The 19,190-nt window shown below is 35.8% G+C and overlaps 1 protein-coding gene across 6 annotated transcripts in view; it reads right to left on the minus strand.

The window, feature by feature from the left end:
* The window catches only part of LOC117421311 (inactive ubiquitin carboxyl-terminal hydrolase 53-like), a 68,049-nt gene that overhangs the window by 34,785 nt on the left and 14,074 nt on the right, over positions 1-19,190 (minus strand). For 5 of the 6 annotated variants that reach the window (XM_059031033.1, XM_059031023.1, XM_059031038.1 and 2 more), the window contains exons 2-7: positions 13,526-14,199; positions 7,154-7,246; positions 6,881-7,015; positions 5,829-5,942; positions 3,994-4,076; positions 3,796-3,901 (exon numbers count right to left, since the gene is read on the minus strand). In XM_059031033.1, the coding sequence (XP_058887016.1) occupies positions 3,796-3,901; positions 3,994-4,076; positions 5,829-5,942; positions 6,881-7,015; positions 7,154-7,246; positions 13,526-13,669 (675 nt within the window). In that variant the 5' untranslated portion in view covers positions 13,670-14,199. Of the gene's footprint in view, positions 1-203; positions 3,759-3,795; positions 3,902-3,993; positions 4,077-5,828; positions 5,943-6,880; positions 7,016-7,153; positions 7,247-13,525; positions 14,200-19,190 lie in introns of those variants that run through there. The other variant, XM_059031042.1, reaches the window with a different exon arrangement.

The following is a 19,190-nucleotide window of genomic DNA, read 5'->3' on the forward strand; positions in this document are numbered from 1 at the left end:
ACAGTACAGTAGTAGAAAGCACACTTTCCTTTAAAAAAAAAAAAGTTGTTTTTTTTTAAATTGAAACTAAATGATTTTGGCGCATTTTCTTTTTTTACCGTAGCCTACTTAGTACACAATTAACATAAAATAGATCATGGTACGGCATTATGATACTATCAGAGAATGTGAGTGGAGAGAAGCAGTGACAGAATTCCACTCACCGCTCATAATATCCTCTGCTCCGCTCTTTTCTCCATTCTGCTCCACTGCTTGCGATTCCACTCTGCTCCCCCGCTCCAGACAAAATAGGCACGCTCCGCTCACATGGTATTAAAAAATAAAAATAAACTAGCCATTCTTTCCCCCACTACATTGCCGATGAACATACATTCAGAAAGAATACAATCTTCCTTGTTATAATAGCCTACATAAAGTGCTCAGAGAAGTTATCCAATTCATTTCGAAGATGCTTTCTTATTAATATTGAACCACTGGAGTCCATCAGTATTTCCGAAAGCTTCTCGTCCTTTTCCAACAGTTCGATCACAGTTAATTTAAACCAGGGGTTGGCAACCTCAACGTAACCATGGGCCGCCACCTACAAAACTGAACAATTTTTAACTCAGTTATCAGGTTGTCATACCTGCACAATACCAACGAACTTACAGAAACACACTGGGCAAAGCATGGAGTACAATTATACTGTATTTGTTTATTTGAACAAAGACATTACCGCTATACCGCTGCTATCATCTTTTCAGTTAACAATATTAAACCACACAGAATTCACAATGTAAAACCACACAGAATTCAACCAGTGCTTAACACAAATCTGTGCAACAGAAAAGATAAATAACTAACTGTATAAATGGGTTTCATTTAGATTTACTAGCTGCCTATTACTTCTTTCTCAAAGAAAAAAATAAAAACTTTAGTGCGCAAATACTATTTTTGAAGGTACGTGGGTTCCCACCAAAAGCAGCCATAACACACAAATGCAGGTTTAAATCTATTCCCATTTAACATTACATGTGATTATTAAATTGTACAATTGTTTTGCTCCCAGCAAGGGGAAGAAAAAAACATTTCTCTTAAATTAAAACAAACAAAAATGCCTGCATATACCTTCATAGAAAAACAAAACAAAACAAAACCTCACCATTGTCTCTGGTAAAAAGTGCTTGAAATTACCGGTCAGTGCAAAAACGGAGCACCCTTGCTCTACACGAGTGACTGAAAGGGGTAAGTGTATTACTCATGGCACAGCGGAGTTGGGCTTCCAGATTTGTATCATTCTGTCTGCTCCTGTACTTGGATTTAAGGACATTCTCTGTGGAAAAGGTGGCTTCGCACAGGTAGGTTGACAAAATCCTTGCAACAACTGCTCTGACTTGAGCATAATCCTCTGCTTGAAGAATGCTGCACCAGGTGCTCAGAACATCTGATTTGGCAGTGTCACCAGAGCTTTGCAGTGAAAGGAAGTCATTTTCAAATTGCTGGCAAAAGACAAGTGATCTTTGAGGAGAGCGAATAGCAGATCCATTCTGTCAAAATCCTGGAAACGCTGTGAAAACTTAGTTTGAAGCTCTTTCAGCCATGCCACATAGCGCTCGTTGTCAGACTTGCCATTATCAGCTGGATGTGGGTATAGTCAGACTCTGCCATGTGATCAATGAACAAGTCCAGTTTCTGGAAAAAGTGTCTGACGTTTGGCCACATTAGAGATTGTTTTCTCCATTCCTTGCAGTGACACAAGTGCCCTGTAATTTCCATCAGAAAGTACAAATCCCTCAGCCAAGCATCATTTTATAGGTCTGAGAACCCGGAGAATTTCTGTTTCTCTTTCAAAAACTCGATCACATGTGGCAACAGAGTTATAAATCTCTTCAATACGTTCCCCCAGCTGAGCCAACGTACCTCGGCGTGAAAAATGATTTCCTTCTACTGTGCATCAACCTTGTACAAAAAATTCAAGAAACTGCCAGTGACTCAAAGCTGATGCACGGATGAGATTCACTACTTTGATCACCTTGTCCATGCAGTCTCGCAATGAGTCAGAACACCCCGTTTGCACACACAAACTCTCCTGGTGGATAATGCAATGAAAAGCAAGTAATTGGTGGTATGAATGCAATTCCTCAGACAAGTGCTTTCACACCAAAGCCAAAAATCCAATCGTACAGCCCGTCATTGCTGCAGCACCATCTGTTGTGCAAGAGGCGAGTTTTTGCAAATCAAGATCGAACCTTGCTACAACTTGAAGGAAGGTATAAAAATGTCCTTACCTCTTGTGCGGTCTTTCAATGGGTGCAGAGCAAGCAGCTCCTCTTTAATTTCCCCGTCTTTTGTCACATACCTCGCCCAAATGCACAGTTGTGCAATGTCTGTTATGTCAGTTGATTCATCCGAAGCAACACTCAAAGACAGGCACTCGAAGTTCTTCTTTCAGCTGCCTCTCCGTCCTTGGCCATTTCCCTTATACGTGATGCAACTGTTTTCTCGCTGATAGGGATGTTTTTTTGCCAACTGACAGATTTTGTCTTTTTCTTTAGTGTGGAGATTTTCCGAAATTAACTCCACACATATAACTATGCAGTCTTTAACAATGCCTCCATCAGTGAAGGCTTTTTTATTTCTTGCAAGAATCCAACTCGTCTTGCAAGGGCTGTTAGCTCGAGTTCTGACATGAATTGTCTCAAGCCTGTTTTTTGTTTCTGGTGGCATTGTTTCAGTCGCTCGACTTCCACTTTACGACTATCATTGCCAGTCGGAAATTTATTGGAAAAGTCCCCATGAACATTTTTTAAATGTCTTTTCACATTATATGTCTTGCAAATCACAAACTCGTTACACAGTAAGCACACTGGCTTTTCCGTTGATGCATCCTTGCCACTGGCACTAGTACTCACAGTGGCACTCAAACTGCTATTGCCACTTGTGTCAGCGGTTGAAGTAGTTGATTTTTTTCGAAAGACAAATTTGTCGTTCCGCTGGCTCAGCACTTCGCATACGGTTATTGCATAAGCATGGATTACGTACTTCCACATGACGTTGGCTGCGTGCCTTGGAAATGTTGCCTAGCAACCACTGACAGAAAAATCACTCCAGCAACAACAACACAGAAGCTGACTGTGCAAGTGCCAAGACGGCAGATCTAATTAATGTTTTTTTAAATGTAATACATTTATAAAGAAACTCAGAGGGGCTGCCACCAAACCTCAAGTCGGTCACTTGCCAACCCCTGGTTTAAACTCTGTAGAGTATGAGTTTATATGCCCTCGTTCACGCATGTTCTCAATTTTAGTGATTTAGTCAGTTGCTTTTATCAATTCTTCCATATATTTTTGTCCTGTCTTTGGTGTCAGTATAAAAACAGCAGTTTCTGTTGTTGTTTTGTTTCATTAATTATTATTGGAGGACATAAGTTGTCGTATAGTTGACGTATAGTTGAGTGTATAGCATGATGGTATATGTACTGTATAGGCTTGATCAGAGACTAACCAAAAAATATAGCATATTCCATTTACTGATCAAATGCAAGATTAATCTACTACTTAATTCTTTGAACCAGCAGGTCTTATGAATGAGGTGCATAATCTGTTTACTCAGGACTAAACTCTGATGATTAATACACTTTTACATGGATTAAGGAGATTTAGACACAACAATCCTTGAACCTATTTAATTACACACTGCATAAATATAAAATCTTACACGTTTTTGTCCTGCTGTGATTGTGTAACACAACATTTTTAACATGTATGATAAACAAGTATAACAACAAATGTTAAAATGGTAAAATGTTTCACCTACTGGACAGTTCCGAAAGTCTCCAACAGTACTTGCTGCCTGCAGCAATTCTCCAAACATGTCTGACTTAAGGCGTTCATTTCTCTCCATCATTTTGTCAACTTGATTGCTAGTGGGGGAAAAAAAAGAAATGTTTGCCTTTAAATGTCCATACAATAGCAAAATTCAAAGCTCTTAAACTCATTGGGAAATGCTACTTACCAGAGAGCTGTTGTGGACACATAATGCACAAACTCTGTAAAAGGTAGAGGGTCAGACGATGCCCCACAACTCCGACACACACTCTAAATGAAAGAAACAAATGTCTTCTTATTGGTTTAGGACTATATAGCTGTTTTGATCAACTTAACATATTGACATCTAGTAGAAAACGATTAAGTACCATCAGCCAATCAGCTTCCAGCTCTAGCGGGCATAAACTTAAAATAAATCTGCGCAAATGCAGACTTTTTCATCTTGCCTTAACAAAAGCTCAGTTTACAGCTATTGGACAGCAAATACTTTGACACATATAGGCATACATCTCACTCGATTTACCTACCATGCATTCCTTCATATTGGTTTGAGTTCTGACAGGGGGTTTTCAATTATAAAAAGTGTTGTCATAATTAAGATTCAGAATCAATTGTATTTTTTTCTCTAACTGACTTCACATGGGACAAAAACAAACCCTACAAGGGTGGGAAAACACTTTATTGAGGTTTCCTCATGTTGCCGAGCAGGAATTGTGGGTGATCTCACTCCTGAACCATCCTAGCTATCCCAGAAAGTACAGCTAAAAAGCAGTTTGAAAAATACTGTTCAAAACAGGAGATATACATTGGTCATGACACTCTTAAAAGTATCAATGCTATGTCTGTTTCAAAGTAGTTTATTTCCTAGCTCTTCTGTATCAAATCAACAGGTTTGTTTATTGTAGCAATAAACTATAAACAGAGGTTGTTAACATGCAAAGGCAACACAAATCAGATGGGTTGGTCTGAGATTTATCACCCCTGTCTGAGATTTGATCGCCCCTGTCTGAGATTTGATCGCCCCCTAGTTAATTGTTCTTTCACTTAACAAAGCTTTACGAGGAACACAGTTGTTGATAAAAGTGAAGTACAGGAATAAAACATTTTTTGAGTATGGTACTTCGAATCCCATCTATTGTAGTAAAGAAACGATCATAAGAACATAAGAAAGTTTACAAACGACAGGAGGCCATTCGGCCCATCTTGCTCATTTGGTTGTTAGTAGCTTATTGATCCCAGAATCTCATCAAGCAGCTTCTTGAAGGATCCCAGGGTGTCAGCTTCAACAACATTACTGGGGAGTTGGTTCCAGACCCTCACAATTCTCTGTGTAAAAAAGTGCCTCCTATTTTCTGTTCTGAATGCCCCTTTATCTAATCTCCATTTGTGACTCCTGGTCCTCGTTTCTTTTTTCAGGTCAAAAAAGTCCCCTGGGTCGACATTGTCAACACCTTTTAGAATTTTGAATGCTTGAATCAGATCGCCGCGTAGTCTTCTTTGTTCAAGACTGAATAGATTCAATTATTTTAGCCTGTCTGCATACGACATGCCTTTTAAACGCGGGATAATTCTGATCGCTCTTCTTTGCACTCTTTCTAGAGCAGCAATATCCTTTTTGTAACGAGGTGACCAGAACTGAACACAATATTCTAGATGAGGTCTTACTAATGCATTGTAAAGTTTTAACATTACTTCCCTTGATTTAAATTCAACACTTTTCACAATACATCCGAGCATCTTGTTGGCCTTTTTTATAGCTTCCCCACATTGTCTTGATGAAGACATAAGTCAACATAAACTCCTAGGTCTTTTTCATAAATTCCTTCTTCAATTTTAATATCTCCCATATGATATTTATAATGCACATTTTTATTGCCTGCGTGCAGTACCTTACACTTTTCTCTATTAAATGTCATTTGCCATGTGTCTGCCCACACCATTGATCTATAATAAACAAACTTCTTGGAGAACTCAGGGTTAATATTTATTTATTTATTTATTTATTTATTTATTACAGTTTACCTGTTCGTACAAAGTCATTGCAAACTTCTGGTGGGTAATGCATGACTTGGAAGTGCACATATCTTTTTCACATTCAGGCACTATGTGAAAATGAATCCTCTCAAGAATATTCTCCTGGAAGGCACAAAATAAAGTTGTTTTGCATAAGCCCATATACTGCACAACATACGTATACACACTCCTAGACAATATCAGCCTATTACTCTGTTCAAAAGAAATACTTCAGAACACAATAAAAGCACAAAGACATATCTGGATTAAGGAATTGATGGGAAATATTAAGGTCTGCCACTTTATTAACTGTGTAATTTTTTTTACAACATCCACATTATTATTTTTGACTAAACATCTGCCAATTCATTACAACTGGAAGAGATTAAGTAATAAGAAAAGTCATCAACCCCCCCCCCCCCCCCCTTATCCACCCGTTAAATAATTAGAAATTAAAATAAAAATATATAGCTTGTCGGCAAAATATAAAAAAGCTGCAACAGATTTATAATTTTTGATTTTGGATGTCCTTGAGAGGGCATTTTAATCTCAATGGAAAAATAAATAAATAAAGTGTTTACCCAGTCATGCTGCATGAGGTTACATAACATCTTTTTATAATAATATGTCACTGCTGACTAATCAAAGAATCTAAAAGATATAACATTCTTAATACATGACCTTGCCATTTAATTTCAAAGCAGGACATTGTGTCCTTTTGTATTGCTTTGCACTTCAGTACCTAAAGCTGTGTGGAATAGTGGCAGCAGTGTGGAATAGTGGTTAGGGCTCTGGACTCTTGACCAGAGGGTTGTGGGTTCAATCCCCAGTGGGGGACACTGCTGTTGTACCCTTGAGCAAGGTACTTTACCTAGATTGCTCCATTAAAAACCCAACTGTATAAATGGGTAATTGTATGTAATAATAATGTGAAATAATGTATAATGTGATATCTTGTAACAATTGTAAGTTGCCCTGGATAAGGGCGTCTGCTAAGAAATAAATAATAATAATAATAATAATAATAAAGCTGAAAAACAGGGCAATGACAAAGTACTTACAAAGCATTCTGCTGCGTCGTCCATGAACCCAAGCTGAAATCTGTGCTCATCTTTGAAACTTTCAGCTAGGGCATTGCGCAAGACATCTGAAGGCAGTGCTCTTTCTCTGCTGTGTTGAAACTGGATAAAAATACTCTGGAAATTGGAAAAGAAAAATAAATTTGCCATTGTGTAAAATGCTGGGAATAAGAACAAAACTCTAGGGATTTTCTGAGTACAGTCTTGGGACAAGCGGGCCTCTAGAAACATAACAAAAGATAACATTTATTTTACCTTTAAAGCACAAAAAATACAGGCATCATCAAGACAAACATGCCCAGGCAACTGTCTTAAACTTCTTCTGAAAATATCGAGATGCCAGAGTACCTGAAGAAAAAATAAATAAATAAATACATACATTCTTAGTTATTTGTTTTCAATTTAAGCACAGTAGTCAATAGAATATTTGGTCTAACCTGCATACATTTACCTATGTGTAAAAATGTATTAAAAATCCACATTAATATGGATTACCAAATCACATCCACTAACTTCTGGGATTTTGAACATAACAAATGCTATATACCAGTGGTTCTCAACCTGTGGTCCGCCTGCTCCCTTCAGGTGGTCCGTGGAAAGGTTACATAATTACGGAAAGGAACCGGCAGCATAGTTTATAGATCCCGTTGCAAACCCAAAATTTGAGAACTTAAAAACTCAGCTACTGAGGTAGGAATAAAATGCATACATGGAGAATATCTCCAAGTTAAAATAGGTCTAAACTCTCCATCATATATGGCTGTAGCTGGGTTGGACAAAGGCATATGTTAATGCAACACAACCCACAAATCCTTATCCTTATAAAACAGATACAATTAAAGAAAACTGCTTTATTTAAAAAAAACAAAAAACAATTTGCATTATCCTTCCGCTTTGGAAAAAAATAGTTTCTCAAACAAGGTTCTATTTGTTGTAAACAGTAAACTGGAGGTTTTCAACGTTTCCATTTATTGTAATTAATTCAAATGAATGAAGCCTCCGTGCTGGTCTCAGTTGCTCCGTAAACAGAGCTGACATAACCCTTGCTCTTATTGTATTACTTGTATTACTTGTATTGTAACACTTGAAATGCATTTGCTTACGATTGTAAGTCGCCCTGGATAAGGGCGTCTGCTAAGAAATAAATAATAATAATAACAATAATAACCCGCAATGTTAGCCTTGTTAGTGACCAAGCATTTAAAAATGCCAATCGCGTATTTTTGTTGATAATGAAAAGACAGAAAAGTATGCAAAGACAAAGTTCATTATCCACGCATTACTACGGCTGACCTGGAGAAGCCAACAATACAAAAATATGTTATTGGCATTTTTAAATGCTTGGTCACTAACAGGCTATCATTGCGGTTTATGTCAGAACTGTTTACAGAGTGATCGAGACCAGCACTGAGGCTAACATAACAAAATTGAGTGTTACTATTTGTTTATTGAGCAGATGCCTTTATCCAAGGCGAATGAAAGAGACTAGGGTGTGTGAACTAAACATCAGCTGCAGAGTCACTTACAACTATGTCTCACCCGAAAGACAGAGCACAAGGAGGTTAAGCGACTTGCTCAGGGTCACACAATGAGTCAGTGAGTGAGCCGGGATTTCAATCGGGGGACCTTCTGGTTACAAGCCCTTTTCTTTAAACCACCGAACCACACAGCCTCCTCTTAACCAGCCAAATTACGCACTGAAGCATTATCGTAACAGGCCATTTACATGTTCAAGACAAACTGTTTTTAAGTTGAATACAATTTCTTTATGTTTCACCAAATCAATAAAAACACTAATTCACATAAATACATTTCTGCTGTAATTATCAATTGAAAAATAAAGCAGTCAATTTTTTTTCCCTCTGTTAATGAAAAGTAAACTAGAACCGTTCTTTAAAACTCCAATTTTAAAATAACTTTGCTCACAGAAACAGGCCCACCTATCGCATTGAAACAAAGAAAGGTAAGTCTGTGGTCTGCGAACAAAGTTTGAGAACCACTGTTATATACAATTATTTATACAAATTATTCTCCTGTTATGCCTAAGTGAACTTATTACCTCATCGATTCAATCCTAATTTCTTATGTTTTTTTTACTTCTAGATAAAGTGAAAGCCCTAAGGGCCAATACAGTAAGAGGGTCTGATCGTTTGACATGTACACTCTAAACTGTTTTCCTTCATGTGCCCTTAAAGTGGCGACAGTTGGGCTGATGAAGGAATCGCTCCACCATTTGCTACACTCAGTCTGAAGAATTTATATAACTTTTGGTTGTCCAATTTTTCAAGAGGGATATTTGCGCAAACAAACACCTCTGTCAGGTCAAAATTGTATGGGTTTCGTGCTACATGGTTTTCAGTGGACTTTTGGAACATGGAAGTCACAGTTTTTTGTTTCTTTGCAAGAAAAGCAGTCACGGTACTGCCCTGGATTTCCACCTTTCTCTTTCAGTGAATACTTGAATCTAAATGCCTGTCAACAGCTGATTCTCGGTAGTGATCTACAGTAACATTGCAGGACGTACAGAAGAGCTTACCTCCATCGCTGTGTAAAACTCCTGAAATTAGTGTTTTTGGTTACTTTCCAAAATGCTGGAGCGTTTCTTTTTTTTTTTGTGTGTGTGTGTGTGTGTCAAAATATGTAACTGGACAGTACTTGCACACTTAAGTTGTACCTTCTTCCCTTTGCTGTCTTCTACAACAAAATCCCTATGGTCACATTCTTCTTGGGGTATTGTGTGTAGGAATTTTTGTACATTTCGTCACAATTCTGTTTTAAATCCTCCGTATGTTAACAGTAATACAGCTTTAAATCCCGCTAACAAGCCTCCATCCTGATTGTAATCTCGTTTTAAATCTCTCAAGCGGAGTCTCCAATAGAAATGTAGGAATGTGCTGTCACTCAGCAGTTGGGGCGGTTTTAAAGTATTCAGAACAGAATCAATGATAGATACAAGTCAGGAAGGTGGGACATTGCCCAGCAGCACAGGGAAATGTATTTATTATTATTTTTGTAGTAGGTTTTATTTTTTTTAATATGAAAAGTGTAAAGTCAATGTGAATAGATTAACCATGTCCACAGTTTTTCTGGTGTTTTCGGGTGTTTATTGGCTATCCACCGATTTAATTATTTTTGTATCGGGGGGGTTTTATCGGGTTTTATCGGTTAACGATGCTGTTTTGGGCACATATTATATTTTAAAATTTTGATATCAATAGGAATTACGTGTTTATTTTAGCACTTAGCGGGGAATATAGTTTTCTAATTTAGAAACCTGAAAATAAACTATACATTTTGCTCTTACAATGTTATTGAATAAAGCACAGTAGGCTAAGCGGCTGTCTTTTTAAATTCGCGAATAGAAAAAAGACCATTAGAAGCTACATTATCCTGTAAGCGTTAACACCAAGTATTAATCTAGTATTAAACTTTTACTAGCTTGTGTTATCATATATAATACACACACACACATATATATTATATATTATATATTATATATATATAATATATATATATATATATATATATATATATATATATATATATATATATATATATATATATATATATATAAAACACTGCATCAGCCATAGCATTGTTGAGTTTGTAACCCCCTCGTCGTTTCTCCAGACGCAAGGAGAAAAAAAAAAAAAATAACACAGCATTACCGCAGCATGCAGTTCAGGGTTACTTCGGGACTGTGTTAGTGTCTTATGGCAGGGTGTACGGACTGTTAATTTTACTTTTATTATACATTTTCAAATGCTAAGAAAATTAACAATAAAAATAAATCTGCTATTTTTAAATGTCTTTCAATATTAATTAAATAGCTTCAAATGATATTAACATCTTATTTACTGTACCTTACATTATATATATATATATATATATATATATATATATATATATATACACTTTTTTTTTTTTTTTTTTTTTTTTTTTAATGTTTTCCAGTCATTCTGTTGCTCCACAGCCGAGTTTTGGTAATTGTTCAATACAATTCTCTGCAGCTATCTGTGAGCTGATTTGACTTATCTGTTATCTCAAACGTGACCAGTGCTGATTTCCCGTTTCTTTTACTCCCTGATTACAAACGATTTCAGTTTGGCCACTGGAGCAAGACAAAGCATCATATATCATTTTCTGATCAGAAACTGACATTCTGGTCACATACTGGTAAATTCAGCTAAAAAAAATGTGTTAAGACTATTCTGGACAACAAAGCTCGGAACTAAATGACTGCAAGTATCATAAAAGTTAAGATGTTAAAATGTGATTTGATGCCATTTACACTTCAATTAAAAACAATAAATCAGAAGAATTACATTTACATTTTTTATTAGTCTGAGAATAACAACTAGTACCTGTTTATCAGCACCACTCTGCTGTCCCTTATGAAAATGAAATCCAGTTGTATACTTGTCAAGTATATAGTTTTTGGTTTTATTCAAGTCCTGATTAAGGTTTTATTATGTTGTTTTTTTTATCTTAAAAAAGATTTCATAAATAGTAGTAGTACTATACTTTGACATGAGTATAGTTGTTGTTTAAAAAAAGAAAATCAACACAGCAGATATGCTAAGGTTGGGGAGATGGTTTGCTTCTATTGCAGCACTGGCATAATGTGTGCTTGTTTTGTTTGTTAACTAATTTGTGTTACAATTATGTTTGCTTATGTTGAAATGTGTTCATGTGACAACAGTGATGCCCATATTTAAACTGCCTCCGTGAATAGAGAGCACAGTTCTGTCAAGAAACAAGTGTCAGAAAACTTATGACTTTGTCTCCCTTAAGAAATTAGACCTAAAGTACAGACTTGTGTTTATTTGAAGAGAAAAGTATTTGTTTTAGTTATTTTTGCCTATTACAAGTTAATGAAAAGGTGAAGTATTTTTGTACTGCTCAAAATAGACCTACAGTACAGACTTTTTATGTTCATTTTAAGTGAATAGTATTTTACTGTAGTTATGTCTGCATATTACAAGCTAACCATCTCACTTATGCGAGAAAGCATTTTCTGATTACTAAAACTCAGAATGTAAATTGTTGTCATGTGCTTTTGACTGAGTGAGTTGCCACTTGCTACTTAGATAGAGACCATCAACAGAGTAAGACAACCAAACCAGTACTGGAGAGATAAGATTACAGAATATCATCTAGTATACAGTTGGGGTGCCTTTTGTTTTATTTATGTGTTATGATTTCTTAGCAGACGCCCTTCTACATACAATTACATTATTTTTTACACATTATTTTTTACATACAATTACCCGTTTATACAGTTGGATTTTTACTGGAGCAATCTAGGTAAAGTACCTTGCTCAAGGGTACAGCAGCTGTGTCCCCCACCTGGGACTGAACCCATGACCCTCCTGTCAAGAGTCCAGAGCCCTAACCACTACTCCACACTGCTGCCCATTTAAATTAATTGAAATTAAGAGATTGCTTGATTAATTTAAATCAATAATCGTATTCATGTTTGATTATTCAAAATATTTCATACATTTGAAAGATTTGCTTTACAGGTACAGTAGGTAAACTAAGGGCACTTTCACATCTAGTTCACTAGTAATTCAAATTGTGGTTCACGTGCAAGCAAACTAATTTGCTTTGGTTTATTTCACACCAGAAAAATTCAAGCGAACTTGAGTTTCTTTTAAAGTTAATTAAAATGTGTTTGTTTGGTTCACTTGCAGCTTCATCCAGACTAGAGTTCTATTGGTTTCACATTGGAATTTTCCAAACACACTCTGCTCTCTTGCAGAAGTTCTCTGGAAAAACTTTTTTCCATCATGCCAAACATAGAGAATACTTTACATGCTGTGCTGTTATCCGTGATCTTTTGGTTTATTTGGTGCTCACAACATCAACTCATTGCCGAAGAAACGGAACATGCCGAAAGAGCGTCAAGTATTTGTTGGAAAACACAGTTCTTTTGGAGGAAATGCGTTAGCCAAAATTACTTTAAAGAATTACCTTACACCTTCACTGTAAATAAGTAAAACATTCTAAGGGTACAAAGTCTGTATTTAACACAACAGGAAGTAAAGATGTATATTGATGCACACACTTAGACGGATTACTGGTGCTTATCAATCCATCCTTAACCAGCATTAGAAGATCAATTCAGCCCTTTAAAAGATACTGATTCTTTCCAGATTTCCAGGAACTGTAACAAGACAGACGTTCCTAATGCACAGCTGTTCTTCCGTGTACGGAGAAGCTTTTGGTAAACTGATTCATCAGTCAAAAAGTAGGCCAAACCCTTGTGATGACTTGGGCTTGCAATTAGTCCAATATTTGTACAAATCTTACAACAAAAAAACTGGTCAATCTGTGCATCTCGTACCATAAACATTTTATTATTTACCCACTGAATTAAATAAATCAGTAACTGAAACTGTCAGCTTCTTTCAATATGGCTACTCAATTGTTGGGTTATAAAAAATAAAAATAATAATAATAATTTAAAAAATCAAACATTTTTAAAGACAACTTAAAAAACACTCCTTGAAATTGGATTTTTCCACGTAGAGTACACAAGTTGGTTCTTTTACAAGTTTGGTATTTTTAACACATTAGAAATGTATAGCTTTTGCATATTTTTGACTTGTTGAGAAGACTCACCTGCACAGCACTGTTGAGAAAGCAACTGTTCTGTCCTGGTTCATTTAACAAGCCTTTTGTCGGGGCAAGGGAAAGCATGCTCCCAGGCTGGTAGGTTTTTCCAAGATTGCCGCCAGGCTTCCTGAAGAACTTGACCCATGCCATTTGATTAAACTTAGACTTTGTGAAGAAGAAGAGTCACTCAGCAAAGAAAGTCTACAGTAAGCAAAGGCTTAAAGGAGCCTGTGGTTCAAACGAAAAATCTCAGCAATTTAAATATTTTTTCCTCCAGCAGCTTTCTTACTGAACATCAGGAGATCTCTGATCCCTCAAGCTGGCTGGGCAAGGAAAGTAATTCCAGCAAATGTCTACGGGTGTGGCTCAAATTAAAAGCCACTAATTAAAACACTGGGAAACCTTTGAGCAGAGTACACAGTAATCCAAGTTTACTAAACCACTGCTGTATTATTTTTGGAGCTTTCTTGTTGATAATCATCCTCGTTGTGTTAATGCGGAAAACCATGCAGCACTTTGTTAACTCTTCACTCTCACTGTAGCCAATAAATACATTTCATTGTTTCTCTTCAGACTGAAACATTAAGGAATCCTTCAGTTTTGGGTACAAAGCTTTAACCACATGGAAGCCCAAATATTGCAGTTCCAATCATCTGGAGTCCACTTTTTTGGTGCTGGACCTAGCATTGAGGGGGAAACAAAAAGAAAAAGATAATAAAACATGTTCTAATCAATTTTATGATGTGTATTACTTTTTTTATAGTAGAAAATAAATTATACAGTTATTTAGTTTGGTTATTTAAGAACTTTATGTGAAAATGTGTCTTTCAATTTTGAATTTCTCCAATTTTAAATATCTGTAACATTACTAATGTCGCCTGTCGCAAACGAGTCAGAAGTCTAGGGTGAAATGTAATAAACAAGCACAATGCTGTTAGCGACTTTTTAGGGAATGCTTTGCAGCAGCAGTTTTTCTTTGCGGTTCAACCTCAGATGAATATGTAATTATTATTATTATTTATTATTATTATTATTATTATTAATTATTATTATTATTATTTATTTCTTAGCAGACGCCCTTATCCAGGGCGACTTACAATCGTAAGCAAATACATTTCAAGTGTTACAATACAGGTAATACAATAAGAGCAAGAAATACAATAACTTGGGCGTTTCTGCCCAAGTTATTGTATTTGTGTGTCAGTAGTTATTATGGGCGTTTCTGCATAAATTCACAAAAAGGCGTGGAGACAGTGTAAATGAGGGTTCTCAAATATTATAAGTAGGGCTTCTGATTTTCGGTTTTAACCGATAAAACCCCCCGATACAAAAAAAAAAATTTAAAAAGAAAAATCGGTGGATATTTCACCAGCTGTATCGAACGTAAAGCCAATGTGTTTATTGTGCAATGAATGTGTGTCAGTAGTTAAGGAATACAATATGAAAAGGCATTTTGAAACCAAACAAGGAGCTTTTGGAAATATGTATCCAGAGCAGAGGCTACAGTTAGAAGCTCAAAAGTAGAAGTGCTGATCTCTTCTTAACAGTTATACTATTAATATGTCACATACATTTTAAAATGCTTGAAATGATACTCAGTTAAATACTCACACTATTCTATTATTAAAGTACTAGTCATATGGTAAAATGTGTAAGTCTTGTTCAATATATGAACATTAAGTTACATAATATGTATTATTACTTAAAAATGTGCAGAGTAAAATATTCTGCGCCACCGACTCTTAACTTTTTTTCCAATCTGGTCCCCGTAAATTTAAAAACCTAGTTGAAGAGCTCTGCTCTAACTAAGGCAACTCTATCTGTCCAGAGTATACGAGAAACACATTCAAACAGTTTTACAGCAAGAACTGCATAAACCAGTCTGCGTTGTTGCAGATTAAACTACAGATGGGAGGGATAACTGTCCTGAACATTGTATTTAATTTGTAATTTTATGAAAATTGTATATTATTGTAATAATGTCCCTCATTTTCGACTAGTCTGTATATTGTAATGCCAGCAATAAGCTGGCATTACAATGAAGAGGTAAAGAGATTACTAAATTAAAAAAAAAGCACTACATCTTAAACAAATATTGGTTTGATCCATGGTCCGCACTGTATTACAATAGCTAACGTTAGCAGCTTAGGACTGCAACAGAAGCCACTGGGCAGTTAAATTGAGACTACAAAAATGATTAGTTAAATATAGGCTAGGTAGTATTAATTTAATTCTGTTCATTGGAAAAAGACTTATTAAAAAAAATAAAATAAGGGAAGTTAGAAGGTTAATGTTCCTGCAGAGCCATGAACGGGTTTACGTTCAACACCAACTCTAAATAAAATTATGTTACTGTTACTAAGCAGTAGTAACAATTTGAAACACTGGTATTTCAAAATAATAATAAAAACCTTCAGCATGGGACATTTAAGGCAAGCCTTACTAGACGCTAAAGCTACTGCATTAAAAATAACATTTAAAGTTTTTCTATTTTTGTTTTGTGTGTGTGATTTTATACAGCACTAGTTTTTGTTGCCTGTGAATACAAATGTTTTCCTCAATATTCCATGAGTAATGCGGTTTGCTCAGAATTCCATCTGTGGTCTGGTAGCCTTCACTCAGGCTTCATTATCCCAACGTTGGACATGCCACGCCGTGGGTATTTCTAATAGCCTAAATAATACCTCAATACTAAATAGAAACATTTTACTTACATGGAGCTGTTCTTCGGTTTAGGTACATCGTACATAAAAGGGAACATGGTTTGTGAACTGTTTGTAAAACATGTAAAAGAATAAAAAAAACTTTTTTCTTTTTTTTTAATTAGGAATTGAGTGCAGGTTTGTGTATGTTTCAGTATTTAAGTTACTGATAGGTCCTAAAATGTGTAAGCGAAAAGAAGTTTTAGTAATTAAAAATACCTAATAGTTTACGTGTGTTAATGCTGATCATGCTGTTTGTTCAGTAACTTTTTCACAGTGTATTCATAAAGTTTATTCAAAGCCTCCTTGCTGGCTTTGTTAGTGAAGACAGCACCATCCTGTGTTACTGTGAAATGCTGAAATAAAGGTGCTGAAAGTATTCAGACTGCATCCATTTGTTTGATTTCTTCAACTCGTCATTCAAACCGTAAACTCGTTGTATTGCCACTGACAGCAAACACTATTATTGATTATTTTTATTTATTTATTTAAATTGATAGATTGAATGTATAGGACAGTGAGAAAGCACACTACACTGACAGACAACATTCACAGGGTGTGTACAAGAAAGGAGACGTTCCTTCCTCAAGCAGAAAAAATGTCAAATACACGAATACTGTATTTCTGTACTTTCCGGTGTATTGATTTGGAACAGTGATTAAACACAGTTTGAACGATAACATTCACGGTCCTTTGCCAGAGATTAAGGACCTCATATTGACCAGTCAGGTGTAGCACTGTGCAGAGATACTATTGGCACTGGTTGTGCCATTTGGTGCTACTTGCATGTATTTGTAATTTATCCATGGTCAGTAAGCACATATTGCACATTTTATGCTGAAACACCAACTCAGTGTCGTGGGTTTGCAATGACAAACTGTAATGACTAAAAATATTTGCCTTGCTACACTCGCCAGGTCAATTGGTCACCCCCACACCCACACTTTTCAACAAAGTTATGCGCCTACAGTATTATAAGTGCTTTTCTGAACATTGCACACAAATACAAACGTAAAAACAATGTTCAACTATGGGTAGTATGCGTGGCAGCAAAAGTAATTAGTAGGGGTGCACCGATAAAGATTTTCTTGGTCGATACCGACAGCCGATTGTTATCTACCCACATCGGCCAATACCGATAGGATACTGATAATAACAGATAGTGCAGGCAAGCTATTGTAAACTACAAGAACAAGGCATAGGGCCTATATTTAAACTGTTTTATAATTATACATGTTAAAAAATTAACAGCTATCGTTTACGTGTTGTATTTATGACAAAAATCAACATGAATACAAAGATTAACGTAGTATTGTATTGTGTGTAGTGTTCCCTCCAAGGCTAAAATGCGTGCATTTTTTGCAGTAACTGGCAACAACCTTCGCACTCAGTTTACTAACTTTCGCAAGTTATTATCATAAATATCAACCTCAAATCGAGACTCCAGCCTCTCGAGGTAAACCTATTATTTTGAGAGCATTCTTACAAAGCATTACCATAAGCATATTTGTGTCTGTCTTGCAGCTGATTCTCTGATTTCCCTCTGTAAAAATGCACGTCACATTAGTGCAGAGCTCGCTTGGCGCCAGTGAATCTACTGTAAAGTTAATGAGCAGCACTCCATAGAGAGTGCTGCTCATCATCTTTACAGTTTTTAACTTGTCGTATAATTGAATACTAAAATCAGTGAAGCACAATCTTCCTGCATTATTTAAGTATGAATACTCCGGTAAACATAAATAAAAATCACAATACTCACACTTTGACGGTTTTTGTTTTACTTCCCTTTTAAAAAACAACCATTTCAGAAATCATCTCAAGCGTTTTGAAACTGGTAAAAATGTAATCAGCAATTAGTTGAAAATACACATTTAAGTGTATAGTAATTGAAGAAGACATACCATGTCCATTATATATTTTTTTGAGTTTTTTCATGTGACTTCACTCCATATGTCTGCTGAAACTCAACATGGCGGCTGCACCAACGAAGAAAAAAAAGCAATATTTCAGTAAGAGAGAGCTAAAAGAAATCTGATTATCTATATGAGGATGGTGCGATAGTATTCTTAAAGTTTTGCTGCAATTCATGTGATCATGTACGAGTCAATACCATTAAATATCATAATGCCAGTCAAACACGTAGAGAATAAGATAGCAAATAAGACGGCAACAATGGCAAAGCACTGCATTCTTCTATGCTGAAAAACTAAGAGCTAAAGTACTGCGCTCAAGGCAGAGCTTTACCCAAGTAAGTAAGCTAAGTTGATTCCGTATTTCATTATTGTTTAGTTTATTTCTTTTCACGCTACCTGCCTTTAATTAAGCTATAATTAGCAATTTTAAACCATGGCCGTCTTAATTGAATTATATTTTCTGACAACGAAGAAATTAGCTCAAAACTATTTTTCTAGCTATACAATCCTCAAAGGAAATTGATCACTTTACTGTGTAAAGGATGTAGTCACTACACTGCACATTGCTGGTTTCATAAAGACATTCTGTCTGGAGATACGCCTCTTTTTAAATCTTGCGAATAGCACTGCAGAATTCTGAAAGAAACAATTGAACAATAAAAGGGGTGCTATTTAAATTACAATCAGGTAATACATAGCAGTGAACCTGTTTAGAGCAATGAGTCAGTCAACACACCTTTATCAGTGTTTCATATTTTATCCTGGTTATTATTAGAATGCCAGTAAAACAATAAACTTAAAATTTGTGGAGTACTGTACATAGGATTACTCTCACATGACATTGCTGGGCTGTTACTAAACTGTCATATTTTTTATTGTTACTGTAAACAACAGCAATAACCTAAACAAGTATTTTCAAAACACCTTTATTTGTAGACTGAACTACTGTGTTAGTGGAAGACTGAAAATATGATTCTCACAACTGTGCTAGACATTTGGTTTTCTGAACTGTTGCAATATAATTGTTAGGTTTTCCTGCTTATTTTAATGCCAGCA

This window comes from Acipenser ruthenus, chromosome 1 (genome assembly GCF_902713425.1).
Source record: "Acipenser ruthenus chromosome 1, fAciRut3.2 maternal haplotype, whole genome shotgun sequence".
NCBI classification, from domain to species: Eukaryota; Metazoa; Chordata; class Actinopteri; order Acipenseriformes; family Acipenseridae; genus Acipenser; species Acipenser ruthenus.